The following is a 14,399-nucleotide window of genomic DNA, read 5'->3' on the forward strand; positions in this document are numbered from 1 at the left end:
AGATCGTAACAGACAAGATATGCAAATATATAGGTACACCAAAAGTAATCAATTATATCGGTACAACAAAAGTCCTCAAATTAATAGATACATTCACCTTGCTCATCAATACATCGGTACATACACAGCGTCAAATATATGAGTACATGCAAGGTTCCCATAAATATCGTAGCAGCCACTTCTTCTTCTTCTTCTTCTTCTTCTTCTTCTTCTTCTTCTTCTTCTTCTTCTTCTTCTTCTTCTTCTTCTTCTTCTTCTTCTTCTTCTTCTTCTTCTTCTTCTTCTTCTTCCGCCGCTGTTCGTGCGAAAGTACTTACACTTAATTGGAGGTGACTGTACCTATGTTATTGAAGTTACGTATACACATAAGCTTGACCGAGATAACATCGCCGGATGCTATTATCCATCTACACACAAATTGTCAACCATAGGTCGAAGACAGTCTTAAACATGCATTTGATTATTGTTTTTGGTCGAAATCATGACAATATTAGTATATGTCGTGGGTATACACCCCCGTAGTAAAGTAATGTTTATTTTATCATTGTAATAGTTCGATATTTTCTTTCCTTATTCATTATTCATTTCCTGCTTCTTCAATAGACCGGAATTAATTTGTCGCTTGCACATGTATCGTAATGCACTTTGTAGGGAACAACTTAGACGGACGAGTACAGCAATGAATCTGTATCTCTGATAGTCAAATATTGTGATCTTATATCGATATTCAATTGGTTAAGTTTACATTCACGGCTAGGAACAACTTAAGTCCACGTTTTACAAATAACTATCATATGTAAACAGACAAGACTGTTGCTATTTTTACCAATCCATTACCTTCTATTTTAATTTTTTTTTGTAAGGTAAGACATACTAATTTAAACAATACTTTCGTCCATCAATTACTGAAATGTTACTTTTTTTTACACACTGGTCTTCTCTTTCCTTTTTTTTACAAATACAATTTATTTCCGTACTCACGGTTTTATCCTCGTCGCCATTGTATTTTAAATTATGAATTTCTTTTGAATTTTTTCTTTTGAAATTCTTTTCATATATGCTAGTTTGGTCTCGTGGCCTTACCGTTCGCCGCCGTTGGTACGTAAGGTCGGCGGTTCAAATCCCAAGCCACTATTTTTTTTTCATATTTAAGCTTTTTAATTTTAATATCGAAGCACATGTATAATAATTCAACTCTATCGCCGTAGTTATTAGGTACTTTTTGACATTGCCTTGGACTAATGAGTTTGACCGTTAAAGTTTCTATTTCAAACAAAAATGAAGGAGATAAAGCGATGCGCTATTGGCATGTAATTTGTTTATTACTCATGTTTGTTAAACTTGTACCGGTAAAAATATCACGTTACCTTTTACTGATACTGATTATATTTAAGAAACAAAGAAAAAAAAACTGAATGTCAATATCCAAACTACACCAATTTTTTGGTCGATTGCCATAAACATTCCAGTGTGCGTGGGCGCGCACACATATGTAGATAACACCTGTACGTATAGTTTCTGCGCGTACCATACTTAAAACCCGCAAAGACAATCCACGCTCCGCCCACTCACTTCACCCGCGATGGTCTGACCTAATTAATTGTTGTTAACTTTATTTAAATTTCTTTCTACCCGACAGCGAAAATTATAAAAAAAAATTGTCGAGCAAAATTTTACATTAACAAAATTTTTTTGGTTATGAAAAAATAACCCCGTAATTGATAAAATGATAAAAAAAGTAGCCTGAGATTCGAACCGGTAAACTTACATATTACGGCAAACATACTAGAATACTGCGCCAAACTAGTACTCGTATATATTGTGACAAGGCAAAATTTGATATTAGTTATTACGTATCTGTCATATTCGGCGTGACAAACTTTTATATTTAAGCGTTATGACAGGAGAAGAAAAATATTGGGTGCCCAGTAAGTTCGTGCCGCTTTATAAGGAATATTGAAACCCTGTTCTCTTAAATTTTTGGAAACGTTTTTCAATTATATTGGTACGACTCTATACCTAAAACGTCTTTTTAATTAGTTTTTATCTCAACCAATGAAATGAAATTATTCACAATATATAATAGAAATTTTTGTGACGTTTGATAATGGTGGAAATCCGAAAATGAATCCACTTCAGCTACAGTCTATTGTAAGCTTTATATCGAAAATTGGAACGAACTTTCCGGACAACCTATAATGTTAATACAAAGTGTCAAATGAATGTAACAGAAGTAGTTTATTCCAAATTGTATCACAAGTATATAGAGATAGAGTTCAATTTTGTCAAATGTTACGATATTTTTGAACACCTTGACTGCTTAGTTACTTATGACGCTGTGGCTGCTACGATATTTATGGGCACCTTGCAGGTACTCATATATTTGACGCTTTGTTTGTACCGATGTATTTGAGCAGGGTGAATGTATCTATCAATTTGAGGACTTTTGTTGTACCGATATAATTGATTACTTTTGGTGTACCTATATATTTGCATATCTTGTCTGTTACGATCTATATGACGCTGACTGTACACGGATTTTTATTTATTTTTTATGAAATCAATAAAAGGCGTAAATATGCGGCGTTGGCAGATCCGTATATATTTGCGCCTTTTGCCGTGGAGACCTTGGGGCCATGGGGTGCGGAAGCCCGGCGCCTGTTTAAGGAGATTTCCGCACGCCTCATCGGATCCAAGGGCCGGCGTGCATTTCGGGCAAAGATTGAGCCTGGCCATCCAACGGGGAAATGCCGCCAGCCTCTTGGGAACCCTACCTTGCGACCACAGCGATTTGGGATCGATTTTTTATATTATTTAGTTTGGTTTAGTGTTAGTTTATAGTTTATAGTATTATTTTGGTAGATTAATTTTAATTTAATTAGTCACTTAATAACTAATATAGATATTCACAGCAATTATTATTTCATACATACCAAGTCAAACTAAGTTTTGATAGTTCACTAGCTCCCTCCTGTTAATGTCCAATAGCTGTCACAAGGTCTTTGTTTTACCTTTTACGACATTTCCTATGCCTATGTAGGCAATATGAGTTTTACATATTTTGTGACAAAATCAGGCGATAGCAGCGCCTTGACGCACTATACTATTGTCATTGACAGTAATTTGAAGTCCCTTGATGTCAAATTAAATTACAAATGGGAAGCTTGAAAAATTTTATTCAGTGATTTGGAATTCCAAAATAATGACTAATAGTCCCAGAAATTCGGCGAAGATATAAGGCAAAATTTATTTTAAAATGATCCTAGGGTATGTATTCTTACATGTTGTTTAGGTCCTACTTAAAATGACAAAAACTGTCGCCCGCTCTCCGCGCGCGGTATTTTCGAAAAACTTAATTAGTGGCTTATATGTTCTTCCAGACTATGTTCTACATCTATGACGAATTTCCATACAGTCGTTCTAGCGATACCTTCAAATAAACATCTATCCATATACATTCGATATTAAGTAAGATTAATCACTCATCAAACACAAGCGAACATTAGTTATAATAAAAACAATTTGTTTGGATCTTAATGCTATTAAACACCCTAATATCACGCCAATGCGAGTAGGTTTTGCCTCGGGATGTATCGACGATATCCTTAAGTCAACATTATAAGTATGTTCTTACTTTTTTTCCTAAACGAAAATTTCAGAAGACAGTGTCTTTGTTGCAAAAATTGTACCGAATGCCAGGAGTTTAAGAAAGTTATTTCAGAAACTGGCTTTGAAGTGTATCTGTACATACAAGATGCGGAATGTGTGAGTTTAAATTTTTCACAGCTCAAACTAACTCAAAAATTTGATACCAAAAAATAATTAAAAAAAAACGATGGCCCCGAGGGAGATTTTACAATTTCATTATGAATGATTTTTTTTCAGTATAATAAAAATTACGATTTGTTAGAACACCAAGGTTTTATTTTTCAAAATACGCAAGATGATACGATAAATTCCAACGAATTTTTGAGAAAAATTGGTAAATGATTTTTTTTTAGACAATTATTAAATGATACGAGCCTAAAGCCTGTCTAACGTTAATGTCATGGACACGAGTATCAGTAGTGACGTTATTGACTTCTCACATTTTTTTTAAACTTAGGTTATTTAAAAAAAAGATGGATTTTCCAGAATCAAGCGATTTTACGTGTCAACGGTGTAGAGCTATACTTAAACGACTTGCTAATGTTTTCAATAACACGACTATTAAGAAAAACGAAATAATAGTTATTTGCGACTGTTGTATAAGCGATAAATTAAATGAAGTGGAACCATGTAAATATTGTCATAATATTTACGATAAATTTAACTTAAACAAGTCATTACAAGATTCTTTAACGAAAGAGTACACGGGGAAATGGATTGCGCAAATTCGTCAGATATTGGATAAAAAAAGGTTTTTTTTTTAAATATATTTTCTATGACATCATAATATTTTGATATGTTTAAGGATAAATACTTTTTTAATTTTCTAGTTCCACACACCAACTGCTAGCTCTTCGACGGAAAGCATTACACGGGCCGGATTCTCCCGATTTATTATCGCCGCAGAAGCGGGTTAAGTATGAACAACGAGTCAATGATGTCTTAAAAAAGTTCGTTATTATTACATTATTTATTTCTCGAATGACAAAAGATTTTTGTGGCGGCCTAAATGACAAAAATGACGGCGGTCGGGACAAAACACATGTAGTGGACGAAGGAAGTGAAAAACTGGTTTGAATCTTACTCGTCATATTTTTCTATATCTAAAGCAATTTTTCGACTTCTTACGTTATATTCTAAAACAAGGCAGTTTTATGCACAACATTACGTCATTAGAGTTTATTTAGATAAATTTTGAGATATTTTTTTTAAATTCATTCAACAGTGAAGCAGAAATTGATAAAAAAAAGTCAAGTTTATTATGTATGTCACCTGAGCGTATATATGAACCAAAACAAATAATGGATGCCCCAAAAATGTTAGTCAGTTTCATTATTTTTTTTTATATTTTTTAGTAAAACAAATTTTATATAGTTATTTTTAACAGGGATGTTCGAAGTCACTTAGATATAGAGGAAGTAACGAAGGAACAGGGGCATCTGTTAAGTCCAAAACTTTCCCAGCAATACGACGATTTTGGAGAATTGAAGTCAACCATTACGACAGGAGTTTCCAAAGAAACATTCAAATATGTGTTTCCTAAAACTGATACCGAATTTCAGGACATTAAAGAGTATGCCAGTTCAAGCGAACTGCTTAAAGAAATCCAAGAGAAAGTAATGTTATTAAAAAAAAGACAAAAGCAGGAACCTTCAACAGGGGAGAGAAAACAAAAGAAAAAGAAAGCTCTTTCTGTACGAGTAACTTTAGAAGATGACAAAGATAAAGAAGTATTGGATGTTTCGTCTCCTACAATTTCAGAAAAAAGTAAAGTAAAACGTGGTAAATTGATTAAGGAATCAAAAAAAGACAAAGAATATGAAAGTTCTGATGCTTCGTCAAGAACAAGTACACCCCAACACATAAGTAAGCGGCCTAAAATTCCTCCTGAATCGCCGAGTCCGAAAGCTATTAATAAACCTGAAAAGACAAAACGTAAACCTGACAAAGAAATTACTTCAGGAAGATTAGAGGAAAATGTCAAAGAGCGCGTTAAGAAAGATCGTCAACCTGTTAAAAGAGAGCCTGAAACTGAAATGAAATATGCGGAAATAAAACCAGAAAAGATCAAACCAGTAGAAGAGAGCGGCGACGGTTTAATAATGGCAGTGAAGAAAGCTTCAAAAGAATTGCTGAAAAAGAAGGAAGAAAAACCAGCTCCGCAGCCGAAACCACAAAAAGAAAATAAAATAACAGTAAGCGAATCTTATACCAAGGCTATGAAGGATGCTAAGGATAAATTAACAAGTCCAAAAGAACCTAAAGTTCCAAAAGAAAGTGAGAAAGAAAAAAGAAGTAAATCTGCTTACACGGAAAATATAAATGTAAATCAAGTGAAGATAAGGAAAGGATCTGTTGACGATCATGACATAGGTTTGCTCAAATTTAGAGATTCAATGCAACAAGAAAAAGCTAAAAAATTAACTCAATCAGAACTATATATTTTACCTCCGCCGGTGCAGCGTCAACCACCTCCCAAAATTGAAAGAACACCCTCAGGTAGCCGCGAAGATTCTGATTTAGATACTGATATTGAAGAGTTATTAAGAAAAAGTAAATTAAACCAAGTCAATGAAATCATAATAGGACAAAAAATCTTAAAACAAAAACTACGTGATAAAAGAGATAAGAGGAAAGAAATTCGACCTTTGTTATTTGAATCCACATTTTATGCGGTTGACACAGAAGTTAAAAAAGAAGTCATGGATAAGAAAACCTCCATGTCTCTTTATACAGAAGGTAGAAAGAAAAGAAAAATTGTAAGTCATGTTTTTTTTCAATCAAGGCTAAATATAATTTTGGAACGTTTGGCGCGTGACTATCCCGGTTTAGGTGACCACATAATTAAACTTACGTAATGTTAGTATAATTATATAATATATACTTATATAGGTTTCGATATTTATTTCTATATGCCGTACGAACTGGAACAGCGGGGCTAGACAAAAAGCATTCGCTCCAAAGCGATTCCATAACGAACTTCAAAAATGTATGGGACTGACGCGATACAATCACATGACTTATCGAAAGTTATTGTCAGTTCTGAACATTTTTGAAGTTCGTTATGGAATCGCTTCGGAGCGAACGCTTTTTGTCTAGCCACCCAGGTATTTTTGGTTCGTTTAAAGGCATAAAAAACTGGCGGGTAATAAAGGCGATGTTGTGACAATGATTTATTGTCATAAATTGACACTTGACAGTTTGTCATAATAGATGGGACTATAATTTTTAAATTAATTTATTTCGCACAATGTATTTTGAAGATTATTAGTTTAGTAACACTATTTACAAATGTCTAAGAAAAAATCTGAATCTGTGACCGTAAGTTTATAATTTTGACCAAAACATGTATGAAAGTAAACGAATTTCACACTATTCGCACACATAGTAGCTAGATCATAACAATAAATAAATAAGGAATTCGGAATTCTTAGATTTAATTATTATTGTAAAATGTGTCCTGAGTTTTACCTTTGTAAAATTAACTTCAGAGCGACCAAGAAGCTGCTAAAGGTACTGTGCGGTATGCATTGTCGAATCGTTCGTTTATTGACAAGGGCTGGACCATGCTACCAACTGAGAAAATAGTACGCAAGGTAATTAGAAGGGAATTAATGTTAAAAAAATTAGGCAATATGCAATCAAAAGATGTCTTTGAAAGATTATTTCGTTTTACCGACTGCTTTAGCACAAAATATTAGTCATAAGGTATTTTTAAAAATACTTTTGCTACGTTATAGACCAGCACCAATGTTATGGTCTCTACAATTTAGACAAGATCTCCAATTTTCTTTTTTTGATATTAGTTGAACGTTTATCGAATGCGGCCTTCACATCCTGAATTCGATTGGTTCGAGAACAACAAGAGCAAACAGGTGATGTACTACGACACGGGTGAGATTCTCGCGGAATTCCATGAAGACGGCAGAGGGCGCTGGTATTACAGGAATGGCAGATTAGCCTTGGATTATTATAATGCGGAAGGTAACTTCAAGATATTAGAATGAAATTGTGGCTAATCACAAAAAAATACCCATATTGCAGACAACTCGATGGGTCTTAAAGAAAAATGGGGATAAATCAAACTTTTTAATAGAATGTTTACTACGATATTAATACTTAATTGGTCAACATATATGTCTATAAAGACAAAATGTTGTAGAGATGAATGCCGGTCAGCGGTACGTGGTGTACAGTAACGGAGAACCCGATGAAAAAGGTTGCCCTCGACCGATAACCGTTCTAGCGACATTCGACTATCTCGGTAACGGCATTGTTTTTGATCACACTGGGAAAACAAGGTAATAGTTTTTACTTTATGTATGTTATAATTAAGGGTAAATTTAGATAACACGATAAGACAACTATATTTTTTTTTATTCTTTACTTTCAAGACTCAAATATAATCAAACTGAAGGAGTCGTGTTAGATAAAAGCATAGGCCCGGTATCACATTGGAAATGGCACGAACTAAACGATCCTCCAATACTACAAAAAGTTATGTTGGACACACAAATGGCAGTCAAAGATCCAGAAATACTAAAACTTGGAGGTAGGGACACACAAACTCTGCGACCGGACAACGAAGAAATGCTGGCGATCGAGTTCGATAATTTTATTAAGGAGAAAAGCAAAAAGCTGACGCAAAAGTTCAAACCGTTTCAAATTAAAATGAAAGCATTGAAAGTCAACGAAAACTTTTCGTTGCGAGTATTGGATCAGGCGAGCGTGTATTTAACGTTTAGAGACGGTCCGACGAATATGAAATTGAATTTGGGTATGATTTTGGACCATAAAGAGATTGTAGACACGGAGACCGCGGAAGTTGGTGAGGTGTCGTGTAATGTGGAGCGGTTCCCGGCTCGTACGGACAGCCTTGCAATGTTGCAGCGCAGCATTGCGCACGCGCAGCACGTCGAGAGACTTCGGCTGGAACGTGAGCGCCGATACAAGATCTCAGAAATCAAAAATAGCATCGACCGTCTGACTGCGGCTGCGTCGCGACCTTTACAGCCGCCTCTCTATTTCCAACAGACCTCTGGCCGTGCTATACCAAAAACAGAATGCTATTGTAAACTCGAAAATCCTCCTACCTGTACGTGATTTACTTCGTAATCGTATATTAATTTCTTATAATTTTATTTTCATACATTTGTATTACATTCTTACATGCATTTTGATATTTCATCTTTGAATGACTTTTGAGCCCAATCAATACTTTTGTAGCGATAAAATCATGTAATGAATTTAAAATCATTTTGAAAAATTTTTGAGACTAGTATTTATAAAATTATTTGATTGCTATTTGTGTCTTTTTTTGCTCGTTTTGAAACTGACAAATAGTAAAATCATGTATATATGTGTACTGTAATCAATTGTTAAAATCTACTACTGTTTTTTATAAATTTTGTTGTTTGATATGAAAAATCAGCTATTTATGTTTGGTTATTGTTAAGTATTAAAACTTTATATGATATGTTTTTTTTTTCATTTTACGATCCTATTATTTACCGACGTACTTTTGTGTCGCAAGATTCAGAGTCAATTTTCATAATATATAACCTATAAAGATTCGATTAGGAATAGGACTATTTTTTTAATCTTATCAACAATATTTACTATTAATTGTCGAGTACTCGCGCAATAAATATACAAATGTGATAAAAATATGCATTTATTAACAATATATTATATTGAACCGAACATAATACAAATTACACGTAATAAGCTTTTTTTCTAGGGTAAACATAGATAAGATAGAGAATTGTTGTGCTATAGAAGTTGGTGCGAGTCGGAGGTGCTCTCCGCGGAGTCTCCGGCGCCGTTGGCGATGACGTCAGAGTCGCGCGAGCGCGCCGCCGCCAGCGCGCCCTGACTTTTGTTGCGTAACTCGAATACTTGCGTGATCGCGTCGCGGAAGCACAAGAAGTTGTAATCTATTACACCTGCAAAATCATATCCGAACTGAGAATAACCTCGAATTTTATCCATATTAAAGTTACTAAGCAGAAACGTCGACATGTGACGTCTTCCATACGCCGTGATACAATTTTACATGTTATGGGATCTCGTTTTGTGACGTCACACTTTTAAAAATATAATACTTTATATCTATACTATTTAAAATGTCATAAATTTGTTTATAAAATTCCAAAATGTGTGACGTCACACTAAGGGGGGGGTTCACAAATGTGACCAGCTGTGACTATGGATGGTGCCCTAAGGGGTTTGTGTCATTAAAAGAATTCAAAACGTTGCCTTTAGCACAAGCTATATGGAAAGCGTTATAAAGTATAATAATTATGTTGTTGTATTGATATGAAGAGATATGATAAATACCTTGCTTTTGAAAGTTTTCCTCGCGCAGGATGCAGACGAGCGCGAGGAACTTGTTCACTTCACGCAGATAGAGCACCGTGCCGTTGTTCAATTTGATCAGACTGGAACTTTGACTGTTGAATGTGTTCACTTCGGTTTCATCCACCATTCTGTAACAATACAGAGAGCATATACAAAATAACACGCCTAATTTAATATTTTTTCGGTTTTTTACATGACATGACTTATAATTTCCAACATTCCGAGGAAGAACATTCATTCAAAATCAGTCCAATAATTTAAACTATGGGGTCACAATTAAAATGAAATTTAACCATATTAAAATCCCATGATAAACATCAGATTAACAAAAATACATAGTCGTTTGTTACAACACAAATATAACTCACGCTTGTGACCCAGAGGGGTAGGCAGAGACGTGACACACCTCTACATTCATACATCTACGCATACAAACACGTCAATTTCAGGTTCAAGGTTTTCTTAATACTGCTTAATACCATACAGAAAAACACAACACAGGCGTGAAGTGGACGCAATTCCGCGTTTCGTCTGAGAGAGTGCGTCCCGGAGGCCTAATTTAGTCCTCTTTCCCTTCCCATCCTTCCTTTATACGAACTTTCCGGATGAGGGATGCATAGAATTTTTTTTTTCCGTGCATCCTCTCCTCCGTCGATCAAGGGTCACTTCGCTATTGCAGCGATTTCAGGTGGCCGCTCGCTCGTTTGCCACCTTATGATATTAAAAAAATTTATTTAATTTCTTACATACCCATATATACATGAGATATCAATGACGACGTCTATCATGTCGCAGCAAAGCTCGTAGCTCTGCATATCTACTGGCGAACTGTCCGTCGCTATGTAGATCTTGGACACCACGTCGAATAGGAACGCTTTCTCAATACCAGAGTTCTATGAAAAACATACCTTAAAATAATCAATAATCTCATACTAAACAATACAGCAACTAATATCTTTAAGATGAATCTATATTTTATAAAAAAATAATTAACAGGCAATATTAAGCTTAACCAATTTGTGTTGTTCATAAGGTATTCAGTCTTTGTAAACATTTTTTTTAAACATGTTTATTAAGTAATTCCTACTTTTATTATTTTATTATCTTTTATTATTTTATTAATTAAATGATTTTAATATTGAGTAATTACGAATTTATTATACTTACAGAAATTAATATATTGAGAAGATTTTCTAAGGTTGGTAGTTGTGGTATTAATTTTTGCACAACTTTACTAAAGGCTTCAAATATAGAGTGATCGTAAATAGATGTTAAATGGAATGATAAGTGCACATGGTCCAAGCCCGCTTCAACCAAGTCTTCGTTTGCACGATGATGAATATCCCTTTGAGATTCCATTTTGTAATCGTCATTAAGGCCATCCACCTGTAATAAATCAGACATGATTAATTGTAACAAAAAGTTTTCAAAAGAAAATAAATAAAATTCAGATCAACCTGTACCTAATAGTTATAAAACGGCATGAGTTGCACAGACATTGGACAACTCCCAACTAAGGTCAGAGACCAAGGGTTTACCTCCATCCATTTAGAAAAGGATTAATGATGCTTGAGGTAATTAAACATTGTTCAAATTTACAACTTCTTTAAAATATTACTCACCTTATGAATAAAGACTTCAAACTTAATATTGCTATTTACTCTGTATGCCTTTGTTACTGTCAGCTGCAGTTTCTCCAAAGCATCTTGATAATCATCCTGTAATAAGCAAATTATCTAAGTCATCAGAATAACAAAAATTTTGACTACACAAGAAGTAGAACAATATTTATGTTATAATACATTCCAAAGATCTTAGCAGCTGATATTGAGCTGCATCATCGAAAGATGGTACGCGCTAGCTTAGTAAGTGCCTATTCACTCTACTAATTGTATTCAGTGCAGCAATGCATATGATTTTTCAAGTCGCCAAGATATTTGAAATATACTATACATACTCTAAGAGTAGAACTCCACTGCTATGACATGTATATATTGTCTCATGTGAGCGAGAATAAAAAGAATGACATTATTAATACAAATGTAATAAAAGTGGAATTCTACTGTAAGGAAATGTTAAGCATCATAATTAATAGATGGTGGAAATTGGCAAGCATCTAGCAGTAAATTTACAGACTATTGATATAGAGGCAATAGCAAAGTAAATTTCAACATGAATAATGTAAATATCTGCCACCCCATTAACATAACTATGTAGTTTACTGAATGTCGTCATTCTCTGATATGAGGCAATATTCCAAATCAGATAGAAACTGCATAAACATGCAATTATAACATTTGACCTCTCACTATATTGAAAACAGAGTTTTATTACTATAAAACTGTTGATATGAAGTTGTTTTGAATGCAGCATTGAAATCATTTTTATTAATAATGAAGCAAAAACGTTCACCCTTTTTATAATTAAACTAGTGGACCCGACAGACATTGTCCTGTCTACACATCTTTAATTTGAATAAATTAACATGAAATTAATATTTGATGAAAATTGTGAATCTAAACCATCCCCAGATCCCCTTGAACACACACAAAAAATTTCATCAAAATCGGTCCAGTTGTTTGAGAGAAGTTCAGTGACATACACACTCACAGAAGAATTATATATATAAAGATAAGGTATTAGGTAATTAAATAAAAAAATATTATTAAGTAATTAAATAAGGTAATTGCAATTTCTCATGTGGAATAAACTATTTGATCCTATAAATGCATCAAAACATATAAACAATGTATTTCATCATATTTATAAATATAGTAGTTAACAGAAAACAATTACAATGTAAGAGGCAACTGTTATTAATTTTGTTGACTTATATAGCCTACATTGTAACAAAATAATCAATTACTAGTTCATATGATTTATATTTTCAAATACCTACACATACAATACAGTACACTGACACTATTATATACAATAATATTGCTGATAAAGAGGTAAAGTGATATTGAGTCATGACACCATACAATCATACTAATATTATAAATGTGAATGTTTGGATAAATGGATGGATGCTTGTTTGAAGGTATCTCTTAAACAGCTGTATGGATCTCTCTCAGTGTATTGAAAAAAATATTTAAGTAACCTTTGTTATTCTTACTGGAATCTGTCTTTGGTTCATTCTATCCAAATCCATTTAAGCCATTCTAAAGTTATGTAGTAACATTCATTATTTATCTTCTGCATTTATGGTATTAGTAAGGTTAATAGGACAATTAATTTACTTTGGTCATTTATATAACTACTAAGTTGATACTTGAATACCACATGAATAATTTAAATTTCATACCTGGGCATCAATGACAAACACCAGTGCACCACAGCCTCCAAATATAGTATCAGAATCAAAAGTAGGATCAAAAAAGTCTATTTGTCCTGGAAAATCCCATATTTGAAACTGAACAAAGCTGCTATTGTTGATGTCATCTTTTACTATTTTGTTTGTGGATTCTAAGAATAATGTTTCATTGGGTGACATTTTATGGAATACAACCTTTTGTATTGATGACTTTCCGGATCTTAAAGAGAAAAAAAAATTATCACTGTTTTTCACTGAACATTCTGTCTTTTTTATGAACACTATAAATTTAATTCAAATATATCTGTACCTCCGTAATCCCATAAGTAAAATTCGTGGTTTATGATCTTCCTGTAATGATGCATTGTCACTCTCCCCATTCTGTTCAAATGGGCCATAGCTGAAGTCCTTAGGGAAGGACCCTACGTAACAACTGGATTCGTCTTGATAGCTCTAGAATAAAGTCAATGAACTATAAAATAATGAATACTTCATTTGTCACTTGTAAAATGTAATCAAGTATTTACAAACCATTTTATTATTTCTAGTTAAATAAAAAAAAGAATTAAATAATTATGCGTTACTTATAAAACTACATTTCCTACGACGGTTATTAATCAAAATATGTAGAAAACATGGGATTAATCTTCTTTAATCAGCTTTTATGACGAAACAGAACTAGTTAGCACAATGTCGAAACGACCACCAACTATTTTTTTGTAATAATTTAAATAAAATACTTGTAAATCAAATAAACAATTACTATTTCTTATTAAATTATGAACCATATCTATTCATTATTATAAGTTTTATTATTTCTTTTCGATTCGTCATACAATAAAGAAGTTTGAAAGAAAATTGACAAAGACAGCAAGGAAAGTTGTTAGACCAAAAAATTGAGTTAGTTTTGCTGCCAGGTTATAAATTCTTTATTGTAGATTATAAAATAAATTTGCTTCACGAAGTTACAACACTTTTAATAAAAGTAAAGTTTCTATGATATCCAAAGGTTTGGTAAATCACGTCTTCTAATTGTTGAGGAATATTTTTCAAGTTAAAATTTCAAATGATAAGG

The 14,399-nt window shown here is 33.4% G+C and overlaps 2 protein-coding genes across 3 annotated transcripts; one reads left to right on the forward strand and one right to left on the reverse strand.

Moving 5' to 3' along the window:
• Positions 1-2,917: 2,917 nt before the first annotated feature.
• Positions 2,918-9,021, forward strand: LOC106124960 (uncharacterized). Of its 2 annotated transcripts, XM_013322005.1 has the most exons (11): positions 2,918-3,267; positions 3,660-3,765; positions 3,886-3,982; positions 4,135-4,399; positions 4,479-4,598; positions 4,874-4,966; positions 5,036-6,407; positions 7,140-7,244; positions 7,455-7,632; positions 7,811-7,949; positions 8,043-9,021. In XM_013322005.1, exons 1-11 carry the CDS (start codon positions 3,257-3,259, stop codon positions 8,749-8,751), a joined length of 3,195 nt encoding a protein of 1,064 aa, XP_013177459.1. In that variant the 5' UTR covers positions 2,918-3,256; the 3' UTR covers positions 8,752-9,021. The 2 variants fall into 2 exon arrangements, with proteins under 2 accessions (XP_013177459.1, XP_013177458.1); XM_013322004.1 differs by lacking the exon at positions 2,918-3,267 and having other exon boundaries at positions 3,284-3,765.
• Positions 9,022-9,306: 285 nt separating this feature from the next.
• Positions 9,307-14,122, reverse strand: RagC-D (Ras-related GTP binding C/D). The gene is made up of 8 exons (XM_013321970.1): positions 13,856-14,122; positions 13,635-13,777; positions 13,316-13,544; positions 11,631-11,726; positions 11,176-11,394; positions 10,759-10,901; positions 9,988-10,136; positions 9,307-9,593 (listed from the first exon to the last, which is right to left on the reverse strand). The coding sequence occupies exons 1-8, from the start codon at positions 13,856-13,858 to the stop codon at positions 9,421-9,423; spliced, it is 1,155 nt and encodes a 384-aa protein (XP_013177424.1). The 5' UTR covers positions 13,859-14,122; the 3' UTR covers positions 9,307-9,420.
• Positions 14,123-14,399: the final 277 nt, after the last annotated feature.

This window comes from Papilio xuthus, unplaced genomic scaffold (genome assembly GCF_000836235.2).
Source record: "Papilio xuthus unplaced genomic scaffold, Pxut_1.1 DF825946.1, whole genome shotgun sequence".
Classification (NCBI taxonomy): domain Eukaryota; kingdom Metazoa; phylum Arthropoda; class Insecta; order Lepidoptera; family Papilionidae; genus Papilio; species Papilio xuthus.